Source organism: Mustela nigripes, chromosome 4 (genome assembly GCF_022355385.1).
Source record: "Mustela nigripes isolate SB6536 chromosome 4, MUSNIG.SB6536, whole genome shotgun sequence".
Lineage (NCBI taxonomy): Eukaryota > Metazoa > Chordata > Mammalia > Carnivora > Mustelidae > Mustela > Mustela nigripes.
In genome coordinates, this window is record NC_081560.1 from 152,847,424 (window position 1) to 152,860,930 (window position 13,507).

The following is a 13,507-nucleotide window of genomic DNA, read 5'->3' on the forward strand; positions in this document are numbered from 1 at the left end:
TGCCTTTTTTTTTTTTTAAGCCCGAATAACTTGTATATTTCTTTCTAGTCCATCAGTTACACATCATAGGCTGCCTCCCATTCCCCAGATGAAGGAGACACATCTTCCTTCCTTCAGTCTTTCCATCTCCCTTACGCCTTCCTAATTCTGCCTTCCTCTGCCTCTGTTTGTTAAATGTATATTCTGCTCAGTAGCCACATGAAGTCCCACTTCCTCCAGGCTCTCCTTCATTGCTCCCTGGAGGTCTTTTAATCACAGAGCAGAGCACGTCCCTCCTTTTTCTGGCCTCTGTGCTGAGGGGAGGAGGACATTCAAGCTCCTTGGTTTGGTGTTAAAGCCTTTTACAAACATGCTAAGCAAAGCTTCCAACTTGCTTACCAACCACACTGTCAGCCTAAACTCCAGTCCAACCAGGCACCGTTCCATGAACACACACACTCCCAACAGCTGCCAACAGCTTGGGCTGCTTCCTCTGTCAGGAATGCTCTCTTGCACATGGACAGTCTGCTCAGACTTCTCTGCTTCTATGATGTTTCCCCTCCTGCCTTCTTGTCCTGGGCTCCCTTCTCTGCGATCCCAGGGCACTTATTTCCCAGTGGTATGGTTCTGTCACCCTGGCCCACAGGACTGTGGATGTATGCTCGATAGACTGAACTCTTTGAGGTTTTGCTTTCATTTTAGTTGGTTCTCTTCTATCCAGCTTTCCTTCTCTAGGAAATCTTGGCTGATCTGAGTAAGCAACAGTACCTCAGATAACCCTGGCAAATATATTCATTTTAAGTATTTCCAAACCTGTTTTCCTTTTAAAAAATATCCTTCCTTTTGTTTTTTGGTCAGCCTTTGGAGAGGGGAAGGATGAGTTTACATTGGCTACTCTTTATGACTGTTTGTGATATTTTCTTGAAATAGGCACACACAACCAAATACTTTGGCCAAAGGAGCTTGTACCTTCTTAAAACTACGTGATTGTATATTTTGGAAAATATCACAAATACTGCATTATTGCTAATTAATAGCTCATATTTTGTGGTTATTTTAAAAGTTCTGATTTCTAAACCAGGTTTTTTGTATAAAATATTTAGCATTTGAATTTAGTGTTTGTTGACTTGAAGAAAAGAACACTTCAGATTGCCTCTCTTTCTTTATTGTCTTTTATCTTCCTGGTTTTGGAGCCTGGCTTTAGGCTAGCCCCTGATAAAGGTTACCCTTAGAATTCCCCCTGATTCTTGTTTTGAAAGATACCCACATATAAGCCAAGGGCAGAGTAAGGGCCAGTTAGGGCATAGAACACAAGTGTACCAACATGCCTGCTCTGCAGGGTTCCAGGAGCAAATGAAGCCTTTTGTATGAAACAACTGATATTGCCCTCCAAGACTCAAGAGTGGGGAACATTAAAAGATTCAGAGTAATGCAATCTTGGAGCAGCCATTAAATGTCTTTGGAAATCTTTAGGAAATAATCTCTTCTGTGTCTTAGATAAGATAAGATCTTGATTGAGGTAGATCAGACAATCTTAGAATATTTTGAGTCACTGATTACTTGTTATGTTAGCTTTGAATGCTTTTTTTTTTTTTTTAAAGAATTTGTTTTTAGATTTTATTTGAGATAGAGAGAGAGACAGCATGAGGGGAGAGATTTTTTTTTTTTTTTTTTTTTTTTAAATCGTTAGATCAACATGTGGTTTTTTGCCCTTGCAGAGCCGGGTCAAAGTGAGAGGGAAGCGTAGACCACAGACCCGTGCAGCTCGGAGGTTGGCTGCCCAGGAATCCACTGAGACTGAGGATGTGAGTGTCCCCAGAAGGTCCATTGCACACTTCACAGATGGAGACATTTCTCCAGGTGATCCTCAGCCACAGTCCAGGGCAACTGGCGGACAAGACAGCTCTGATGAGGTCGTGGCTGCTGCTGCTCCAGCTTGGGCAGGTGGTCCTATGTCTGAAGTGGACAGAAGCCCCTTGGTGAAATCTCTGGGTCAGCCTCTTGAGGATGACCTTTTTGATTCTGGAGATATCTTCTCCAAGGGTACTGGATCTCAGTCCACTGGGAGAAGAAAAGCCAAGGCAAAGGCAGCAGAGGGCGTGGCCAACCCACCAGGGGGAAGTAAAGAAAAGAGCTCCATGTTTCCTGCTCTAGGGGAGGCAGGCAGTGATGATGATCTGTTCCAGTCTGTTAAACCAAAACCAGCAAAGAAAACGAATCCTTTCCCCCTCTTGGAAGATGAGGATGATCTCTTTACAGATCAGAAAGCCAAGAAGAATGAGTCAAAATCCAACAGTCAGCAGGATGTCATCTCAAAAGCACAAGATATTTTTGAGGTAACAGGACATAACAGTACCTTTTGTGGGCCTGATTTTATATTAAAACGATGCTGGATTGGCTCATTGAGCCATACATTATAATAATCTTGTTTCATTGCTGCTTGCTATCTACTTAGTACGTAAAGTTAGCTCCTTTTATTAATAATTTTGAAATTTACTCAGAAGTCGTTTTTTGTTTTGTTTCACGTGGGGGTGGTTCTTGGCCAGCCATAGTTACTGATACAAATCTTCATTTGTATAGTTATTACCAGCATGTTGCTGTAGTCAGTGTCCTTGGCCTGTCGCTCTGTGACACATACATAAAGCAGCTTCAGTACAGCTTAAGGGTTTAGCCTGTGGTTCTTGGGGAAACAGGGCCCTGGCTGAAGCTGACGACTTAGTGCTGGCAGGAAAGCCTTCAGTGCCACTCTCTGGACACATGTTTGTTGAGCATCCAGGTACTGGAGGCACAAAGTGAGCTAGGCCCAGTATGTTAGAGGCTTTGGATACAGACAGAGCAACATATAAATAAACTATTTTCAGATAATGTTGAGTACCATAAAGAAAACACCTCAAGGCAGTGGTACAGAGTAATGGATGGGGGCAGGAACCACTCCTTCAGGTAGGATTGGTAGAGAAAGCCTCTCTACAGAGCTGGCACTTGAGCTAGGACTAGAAGAAAGACCAAGGGTAGGCCAGGCAGGAATCTGGACGGAGTAGGGCATTCTAAGCAGAGAGAATAGGTCACCTGGCTGTCCCAGAATATGGTGGCAGTTTGCATTTCTGCAACTTGATTTAAAATTGTTTCATCTGTTTTTTTGGCTCAACAAGGATGATATATTTGCTACAGAAGCAATCAAACCCACACAAAAAACAAGAGACAAGGAAAGAACATTTGAATCCAAGTTGTTTGATGATAACATTGATATCTTTGCTGACCTAACTGTAAAACCAAAAGAGAAGTCCAAAAAAAAGGTGGAAGCTAAGTCTATATTTGATGATGATATGGGTAAGTGATTTTCTTTTTTTTTTTAAGTTAGCAAAGTGGTTCTTTTTTTTAAGATTTTATTTATTTATTTAACACAGAGAGAGAGAGAGATATCACAAGTAGGCAGAGAGGCAGGCAGAGAGAGGGGGAAGTAGTAGGCTCCTGGCTGAGCAGAGAACCTGATGCGGGGCTCGATCCCAGGACCCTGGGATCATGACCTGAGGCGAAGGCAGAGGCTTAACCCTCTAAGCCACCCAGGTGCCCTGGGTACGTGATTTTCTATATATGACACAGAGAGTGATTACCATTCAGTGACTTGTTATTTCTCTACCTTTGTGTGGGCCCTTTCTTGGAAAATATTCCCCAGTGGGTTTCCTTTGGCTTGCTGTATAATCTGGAGGTAGGCTGAGGATAGATCAATAAATGGACTAGTTATTTCAGTGAGACAATTTTTTGTCCTGATGGTCATCAAGGAATTTGAAAAAGCCCAGAATTTGACCTTTAATTATAATTTAACTTTTATTTTAGTAAGCCCCCCCACCAATAATCTGTGATAACTCTGAACATTCTGATGTTATGAAAGGGGGGTCAGAAACTCGCCTGTAGGCTGAAGGAGGCCCCGATGGCTTCCTCGGGCATGGTGCAATTGTTCGAGTCAGTTCTAAGTGGGGAGTGAGCGTCAGGAGTTCAGAGGGTGGAGGTGGGGGAGTGCAAGAGCAGAGCAGGATTATCTATGAAAGCAGCTTATAACTCAGACTTAATGTCTAACCAGAGATCTTCTGCATTTGTAAACATGCTCATTCCACTCCCCCTACCCGCCCCATGGCATAACATCTCCTTTATCAATGGGCAAGCCGACTGCCTGATCTTAAATATGGCACTTCTTTCATGTCCTGTGTTGGTGGATAGGACTTGAGCTGAAGCCAAAGACATACTTTCTCCTCCCTCCCAGATCTACACCTTGGGGTTAACTGGAAGAAAGCAGCTGCTGCTGTGCTACATGGGGCCTATTCCTGGAGTAAGCCATGTGCTTTGTCTCCACCTGCTTCCCACCACAGGGGATGCAGAAGAGACTTTGTTTTGTTTTTTTTAATTACAACAAAAGTAACACATACCTGTTGTAATAGGTGACTACTATTTGATAAGTGTAAAATGTGAAAAACAAGCCCTGGAGGTAACCATCACTCAAACATCAGATTGAGTGATGTTAATAGAGCTTTGTATACATAGAAATGTATACTTATTTTTTCCAAAATATGAATATATTTTATCTGTTCTGCTATTCCTATTAGTCACTTGATGTCTTCCCATGTCAGTATAGAGATCTACTTCCTTGTTTTTAGTGGTTGTATAGTATTCCTTTGTATTCAGCCATTAGCATATTGAAGGTGATCTAGATTGTTGCCACTTTTTTTTAATTAAAAATAATGCCATGGGGAGTTATGGACAATGGGGGGCGGGTAATGTGCTATGGTGAGTGCTGTGAAGTATTTAAACCTGGTGATTCATAGACCTGTACCCCTGGGGCTAATAATACATTATATGTTAATTTAAAAAATAATAAATAAATAAAAATTAAAAAAATAATGCCATGGTCTTTAACATTTATATATACATATCTTTGTGTACACATGCTAAAATGTAGGATAGAATCCCAGCAGTAATGCTTCAGGTGAGTAAGATGACTCATGAAACACTGGAAGCAGCGAAACAACTAAACATGAATGTGGTCATAAAGACTTAGAATTTTGGCATTGATGTACCTCAGATAGGTGCATTTATTCTGAGCGAGGGGTACTCCTATGCTGGATTTCCCATTGCTTGTTTGTATTGCTCTTTCCTTTTAAAATCCAGTGGGAAGAGAATGTAAAAGTAGATAAGTCGCAGATAGTAAAGTCGGGGGCAGGATTGGAGTTTGGTTATCCTTCCCTTTTTCTTCTCCTCCATGTGTATACACGTACCTTGTAGCTGAGAAAATTGTGGTCAGAGAGAACCTGTGACTTTATGTGATTATAAAAATTAGTAGCAAAGCCAGGACCAGAATCTAAAGGGCTTGACTCTTAATGTTTTTGGTATCATGTACTGTTACCAGACTTGGATGTTTGGTGATTTATGTAGATTTGTCTTAAAAGTGTCTGTTTTCTTGCCTAATCAGCATTATTTTCTTTTTCTTTTTTCTTTTTAAAGATGATATCTTCTCCTCTGGTATCCAGGCTAAGACAACCAAACCAAAAAGTCGATCTTCACAGGCAGCACCTGAATCCAGATCCGAACAGAAAGTGTCCAACATTTTTGATGATCCCTTGAACGCCTTTGGAGGCCAGTAGAGCATACAGGGTATCACATCTCACCCTTCAGCTACATCCTTGAGTTAATGCTGTCTTGTGTACTCATTGTCTTAATTGAATTAGAAAAAGCAAATACTGAAGCAGCTAGCTCACCTCTTTCTCACCCAACATACTTAGTATTTTTATGCTCCAGTTTTAATCATGCTTAATGTGACAGAACAAAAATAAATATTTCACAGTGGTTTTTTTTTTTTTTAACTATATTTCCATTTAATTGCCTTGATGGGGCCACAGTATGATTTTGGGCATGTTGGAGAAAAAACTTCTATGTGCCTTTCATGAATGGGCAGGGAATTCCAGAGGAAGCAGTGCCAGGCAGATGACCAGGAATATTCCATTCATGGATAGAAGCCCTAGCTCAGGGCCTATGCAGGTGATAGAGGAAGGGGATGAGAGATTGTATACTTCATGACTCTCTGCAGTAGGAGAGTAGGTTTCCTCTGAGTCCACTGAGTTCTGAAAATGCCTCTATAGGTTCGTTTGGCAAATTATGGCCCTCCGTTGTCTGTTTTTGTAAATAAAGTTTTATTGGAACACAACCATACCCATTCATTTACACATTGTCTGTGGCTGTTTTCACCCTTCTACAATGCCAGAGTTCAGTAGTTGTGACAGACTGGATGGCCCACAAAGCCCAAGATATCTTCTTTCAGACCCTTTACATAAACAGTATTCTGAACCTTGCTCTAAGGCATCCATTTCCATTTCTTTGGAGCTTTTCATTATTTTGTGAATGAGGCAGAATGAACCCAGAGAATGGAAGGAAAAGTACTGAGGATGGAGATGTCTTTCTGTGGAGCGGCACTGTGCCTTAGAACTCTGCACTAATGGGAATACTCTATAACTATGTTGTCCAGTGTGGTAGCTGCTAGTCTCATGGATACCTGACCCCTCCTTGTGTTTTCTTGTGCTGTGCAGACTTGGTGCTAAGTATTCAAACTGTAACCATAGCACAGTCTTACAGGCAGGCCCAGTTGGTTTTACCAGTCCCAAAACCACTAACTTCTTCCTTTGGCACTTAAAAAAAAAAAATATATATATATATATATATATATATATATATATATATATATATATATATATATTATTTATTTATTTGACAGAGGGAGAGAAATCACAAGTAGGCAGAGAGAAGGAGGGGGGGAAGCAGGCTTCCTGTTGAGCAGAGAACCTGATGATCCCAGGACCCTGAGATCATGACCTGAGCTGGAGGCAGAGGCTTAACCCACTGAGCAACCCAGGCGCCCCCTTTTGGCACTTTTTAAGATTGAACTTGGAATTGCTGAGCCTGAGTCAGGAGATTTTATACAGCTCTCATAGATCAGCTGTTTGTGGTGCTCTGCTCTGAGAGTGACTTGATGGCAAAAGAGGGTGCTTATACCTTTTGTTTCTTAGGTTACTTGTGTATATAGTTACCTGCCCCTGTGTCTGACTCAGTAGGCATTTTTTTTTTCTAAAGATTTTATTTATTTATTTGACAGACAGAGATCACAAGTAGGCAGAGAGAGAGGAGGAAGCAGGCTCCCTCCTGGGCAGTGAGCCTGATTCGGGGCTCAATCTCAGGACCCCGGGATCATGACCTGAACTAAAGGCAGAGGCTTTAACCCACTGAGCCACCCAGGGGCCCCTCAGTAGGCATTTGTTAAACATGTTGTTTTCTTTTGGGAATGATAGCTCTACTGAGTCATCATTAGGACAGATTAGGGAATTCATGAGAAATTAGAGTTAGAACAAATGCAAATTTCTATTTTGAGAGGTTTGAAAGGGGGAGGGAATTTATACTTATTGGCCCTATGGTCAGCACTTTCAATGGTCTTTTATCCAGTCTCCGTAAGTCCATATAGGTAATGTCCTCATTTTACAGATGAGGATAAAATCTGGAAGCAGAGTACAATTGTGGAAAAATTTTGTTTTTTTGTAGTGAGAATCTGGTTCTAGAGGTGTTTGAGAGTAGGCAAAGTATTTTACCTTTCTAGCTTCTGTCTCCTTTGTCAACTTTGTCAACTGTTCAGTACCAACTTTGTAGGATTGTGATGGGAGAGAATATGCAATGACCTTTGTTGACCACACAGCATTTTAAAAACAGTAAATGATGATGATGATGAGAAAGAATGATTTGGCCAACATAACAGCTGTGATCTTAGTTCTCCCTGGCTGAAGTGAGGAGGCAGGTTGAAAGACCAAAGTTTTGATTCAGTATGATTCCCTTCATCACAGGTACTATTTTAGAATCTGTATACAAAGATGATAATATCTCTGTCCTTAAGAAGCTCCAGTCAATTCAGTATTGAAGTTTAAGGAGGAATCAGGATTGAGAGCCTGAAGTTATATCTCATCATAAACCCCAGTGTATGCTCAGTGTTGAATTGTGGAGATTAATTGGTGGGTGGGGTCTCAGAGGAGCTGTGAGAAAGGATAGATTAGATGCTGGGGTTCATTTTAGATACATTCCTCTGACTAAAGATGAGGATGATGAAGCTAGATTGGGAGGGGGATTACTGTTCATTGTCATTTTGGTAACCCACCTAGTGAAATAGGCCTCTTTGGTTGGAAAATCTGTAAAGGTTGGATTTAGAACATGTGTGGGGAATGGAGAGGAAAAGGAGTGAGGGCCCATTTCAGGTTGGAGGGTTTATATTGTCATCGTAAACACTTGAGTTCAGCACCTTGGGAATTAGAGTGGGAAAAAAGTGTAGCTAGGTTTACCCAACTCTGAGATTCAATAACCCAAGGTGCCCACTCTAGTACCTGACCTACATTTCTCAGATGGTAAAGCGGATGAGGCATAAATAGAGACCAAGAGAGGTAATTTGCTTTTGCCCTTGTTTTCAACTTGGTATAGTAGTGGCCCCCTTTCAGATGAGACCGTTGAGGCCTTAACGTTAGGAAACAGTGAAGCACTGGAAGGGTGTATCTGTTAAAGGCAGGACGGCCCTGAAAGCACTAGGAATGAGCGGGTTCTGGAAGGGACCCACTGGAGGCCGGCTGCTCGTGTTACCCTCCTCACACCAGCCCTTGGGGCGCCTCTAAGAGCAACCTTGGGTGGCCTCTGGTAAGGTGCAGTCCACACCGTCGTCCGGCCAGGGGCTTACTCCCGCCGCTTCCAGCAGACCGTGCGGCGGGTCTCCAACCCAACCAACTGGGTCTCAGGCAGGTGCCCACTGCTGCTAAGAAAAGGCCAACATCCGGGCCTCCTCTAACCGACACCCAACACCGAACGCAGAGGAAGCTCGGGCTCCCGAGCAACCGCCGGCGTCGGGCGGACAGGCCCCGCCCCCGCCCGCACCCTCGCTGATTGGAGGGCGACGCGAGCGCTGGCGAGCGATTGGTACGCGGTGTCACAAAGGGGCGGGGCGCGGCGGCTGCCGAGTGTTGCTGGTCCGTACCTGCCCTGGCGTTGCTCGCGGGGCCGCGCCTCTCTCTAGGCCTGCGGGCAGGCGAACGAGTGAACGAGACAGCCGGGAGGGCGCCCGGAGCTGCGGACCGCTGCACCGGACCGCGCTGCCGCCGCCGTCCTCCGCGGGCGGGAGAGGAGCGCCGGCCGCTCGGCGCGGGGCAGCCAGGCCCCGCCCCCTCGGCCGCGGCTTCCCTAAGACCGGCGCGGCGCGACGCATTCCGCGAGGACGCCGCCTGCACTTTCCGCCGGACCGCCCCGCCGGGTCCGACGGGTGCTGATCTGCCAGTCGCCGGTTCTGACGCGGAGCCTGAGCACTGCCCTCCAGATCGGGCCCGAGCGTGTGGGTAGCCGGAGTCTCCCGGAGGAGCACGGGCAGCGCAGGTGACCCGGCGGGCTTCGAGCGTGTACATTGTAGGCTCGGGTAGACGGACTTGGCTTCAGGGTTTTCCCAGAGCCGCTAGAAGATTGAGGCTAGGCGAGAGTTTAGGGTACATATGCACGAAGTGGTGGGCAGACTGATGTAGCTTGTGTTTAAAACTGGAATGTTTTCACATAATTAGTAAAAACTTCATTAAAAGGCAGTATTTTTTAATGGTTGCATAACCTTCTGGGTCTCTTCATATTGGGGGAAAAGTTTAAAAGATAGCTAACTGCCCTGTGTGGCTAATGTTCTTTCCAACAGGATAAACTCTATTTCTAGTGAAATTACTTAGCGCTCTTACTGCTTTACCTGTCTTTAATTTCTCTCTCCTCTTTGTGTATTTTTAGAACTCTTGCAGAAGAAAGTAAGGTTTTGGGAGGATTGATTTAGGAATTTTTTAAATCACATTTTAAAAAATATTTATTTATTCGACAGATCACAAGTAGGCAGAGAGGCAGGCGTGGGGTGTGTTGAGTGGGGGAAGGGAGCATGCTCCCGGCTGAGCAGGGAGCCGGATGCGGGGGCTCGATCCCAGGACCCTGAGATCATGATCTAAGCCTAAGGCAGAGGCTTAACACTGAGACGCCCTAGGAATGTTTTCTTGATGCCATTCCTCTTAATAGCTAAGTAGGTTTTTTAAATTACTGATAAAAATTCTGGAAGTATATCTTTTCTCTACCTGCCTCTTTCTTTGCTCTTGCTTTTGTATAATTTAGCTGTTAATGTTCATACAACATTCCCCATCCTGTCTTTGAGTCTTCATTGCCCTCCTTTTCCAGCATTATATACGGTTCCATAATGTGCTTAGTGGAGAATGACCACACACCACGTTAAGAAGCTGTCATTGGGCCCGGGTTTTAATACTGACTAGGTCTTCGGCTGGCTGTCTTCTCTGCCATCATCTAGTCCTCCAGTCTGGCTTACCAGATTTCACAATCTCATTTTGTCCTCTCTCACTGTGTTTTCTACCGAGGAGAAGTGTAATTATTTTTTAGAGGCATACATTTCAGTTTTGAATTTGGTTACCAGCCTTGCTCCTTTCTGGATTTGAAGATTACTTCATTGATTCTCGGTGCCAGACTTTTGGTGGGTGTTCCAATGCAATTTAGCGATGCCCACAGTTGCAGTTTTTCTTTTGGCCCATAGTTACTTTATCCATTCTCTCCTTATGGGTGAAGAACTTCCAAATCTGTTACCCTCTCCCGTCTCTGCATGTTTATTGTATTCCGGGTATTGTTGTGGAAGGGTACTGTAGTGAAGGAAATGATCCTTCTATCTTCTGTCTCTACCTTCCTGGGGCAGGCACTGGTAACCCGTGCCTTTATTTCAGCATTATGGATCCCGTCCCTGACTTCTATTGCTAGAGCTGCCGCTGTGTAGGTGGGATTGCCCTGTGTAGGTGGGATTGCCGTTGGTTGTGGGGAAACAGACACTGATAATTCTTTAGTACATTCTTATTTGATGGAGCATAAGTATGCTTTTAAAAATTCCACACGTTACCCAAAGTCATATTACAAAAGCAGTTGTTTCAGTGAGGGGGAAAAAGAGGTTAGGGATTAGGTTCATAAAAATTCATTTTATTGTAGCCATTTCAGTGTTTTAAAGGTATAAAAAACAAAACCTGAGCAAAACAGCCATTTATTTGGCTTATATTTAAGAGTAATGACCTTTTACCACTATCACCAGCATTATTATTAGCATAGTGCTTTGTATTGTTATGTTTACTTACTCATTGTTTTGATAACTAGTATTATAGCACTCAAAGCAGCTGTGGTGCCAGCAACAACTTTTCTTCCTGAAGTGCCTTCTCTGTAGGACCATTAGCAGTCTTTATTCTGCCATTCAGCTTGCCTAATTAATCCTACTTCTGGATGATGATATAAAAATTCACACTGTAGCAGAAATGCATGTATGTTATAAATTAGACAAACTTTGCAAAGAACTTTGGAGTGAATCATAACATAATTCTCATGGGAAAGCAATATTCCCATGACTTTTAGAGCATGACCAGATATTTCTTCATCTCTGGGACAAGGGTAATACCATATATATTTATCACAGGTTTGTTCCAAGGATCAACTGAAGGAGTGAATATTTATTTACTGTTTTATTGAACAAACCTTTAATGAGTACTAGTATACACAAAACATTGTGGTGGGTGATAGGGCAGAAAATCAGTTGTGGTTTCTCTCTTAAGTAGCTTACAGTTTATTTAGGAGAATAAGAAAGTCATGTAAACAATGAAATGGATTGTAATGGGTGCAATATATGTTGGAGGGCGTCAGGGGACGAAGGAGAGACACATAAAAGGCTTTTGGAATAGTTGCTGTTTGAGCTGCGTCTGGAAAGATGATTAGGTGCTTGTCGGGTAGCCAGGTGTGGGGATGGCAGTGGGTAGAGTCAAGTAGGAGAAATGAGATAGAGCTGATGTATTCTGAAGCTGCAGGCAGAAACCATTAGAAGACAGGTGTACTAGAGGTGTTGCAGGGTGAGATGATGTATGTGTCTAAATAAAATGAGGCTGGAAGGTGAGATGCATGACCTCAGGGCGTTTCTCTGGAGTCTGAATTTTATTCTCTAGGCAGTGAATTTAATTCCGTGATTTTATTCTACAGGCATTCTATTCTGTGGAAGCCATCATAGGGCCTGGAGCTAAGAAATACATGATTGGTTCTACCTTTTAATAAGATAGGTGTGCTCCCTACCATAAGTTGTTAGGCAAATGCCAACTAAAACTCTGAGTTACCACTACACCCCTACTAGAATGGCCAAAATCTAGAATACCGACAATATCAAATGCTGATAAGGATGTGGAACAATAAGAACTCTTACTCTTTGCTGGTGTAAATACAAAATGGTACAGCCACTTAGGAGACACTTTGGCAGTTTGTTATAAAACTAAACACGTTGTAAGATCCAGGAGTCACACTCATTGGCTTTTACCCAGGGGTGCTAAAAACATGTCCACACAAAAACCTATACACAGATGTTTATAGCAGTTATATTCATAATTGCCCAAACTTGGAAGCAAGCAAGATATGTCCTTCAGTAGGTGAATGGATAAATTGTGGGACATTTAAACAATAGAATATTCTTCAGTGTCAAAAAGAAATGAGCTGTCAGCCCTTGAAAAGACATGGAAGAAACTTAAATGCATATTAGTAAATGAAGGAAGACAATCTGAAAAGGCTACATACTGTATAATTGCAACTACATGATATTCTGGAAAAGGTAAAACTATGAGGATGGTAAAATATCAGTGATTGCCAGGGATTTGGGAAGGCAGGTGGGATGAATAGGTGAACCACAAAGGATTTTTAGGGCAGGGGGACAGTTCTGTGTGATAGCGTAATGGTGGTTACATGCCAGTATATGTTTGTAAAAACCAGTAAAATAGAAAACACCAAGATTAAACTATAAATTTTGGGTGTTGGGTGATAATGGGATATCACTGCAGTTTTAGTTGTAACACACACACTGCTCTGGTGTAGGATGTTGACAGAGGGGAAGTTTGTACATGTGTGGGGGCAGGGAGTAATATGGAAACTCTGTAAATTTTGTTCCCAGTGTATTCTGTGAGACCCATATTACCTCGATACCAAAACCAGACAAAGGCATATAAAGAAAACAAGATCAGTGGGTTTTTAAAAAATTTTTATTTATTTAGAGAGAAAGCACACAGGAGTGGGGAGGGGCAGAGAGAGAGGAGAGGGAGAATCTCATGTAGACTCCCTGCTGAGTGGGGAGCCCAATATAAAGCTTGGTCTCATGATGCTGAGATCAAGACCTAAGCTGAAATAAAGAGTCGGATGCTTAACTAACTGAGCCACCTAGGCGCCCCACCATCAGTGTTCTTTTAAACACCGTATTCATAGAATAAGAGACAAAAACCACATGATTATCCCAATAGACACTGGACAGAAACGCATCTGACAAAATTTAATACCTTTCTGATTTACCAAAAAAAAAAAAAAGGCCTTAGAGTAGGAGTAGAAAGGAACACCCTCATTGTGATACAGATTATGTATGGAAAACCCCCTAGTCCAAATCTGTACT

General features: G+C 42.9%; 2 protein-coding genes across 5 annotated transcripts in view; both read left to right on the top strand.

The window, feature by feature from the left end:
- The window catches only part of LOC132016584 (WASH complex subunit 2A-like), a 55,823-nt gene extending 49,646 nt beyond the window's left edge, over positions 1-6,177 (top strand). For all 3 annotated transcript variants that reach the window (XM_059398005.1, XM_059398006.1, XM_059398007.1), the window contains 3 exons: positions 1,698-2,315; positions 3,129-3,306; positions 5,473-6,177. In XM_059398005.1, coding sequence (XP_059253988.1) covers positions 1,698-2,315; positions 3,129-3,306; positions 5,473-5,612 — 936 coding nt within the window. In that variant the 3' untranslated portion in view covers positions 5,613-6,177. The remainder of the gene's footprint in view (positions 1-1,697; positions 2,316-3,128; positions 3,307-5,472) is intronic.
- A 3,147-nt stretch (positions 6,178-9,324) lies between these two features.
- ZFAND4 (zinc finger AN1-type containing 4) overlaps positions 9,325-13,507 on the top strand; it is a 100,533-nt gene continuing 96,350 nt past the window's right edge. Inside the window, exon 1 of one of the 2 annotated variants that reach the window (XM_059398017.1) lies at positions 9,325-9,411. The gene's annotated coding sequence lies outside the window, so the exon portion shown is untranslated. The remainder of the gene's footprint in view (positions 9,412-13,507) is intronic. The other variant, XM_059398018.1, reaches the window with a different exon arrangement.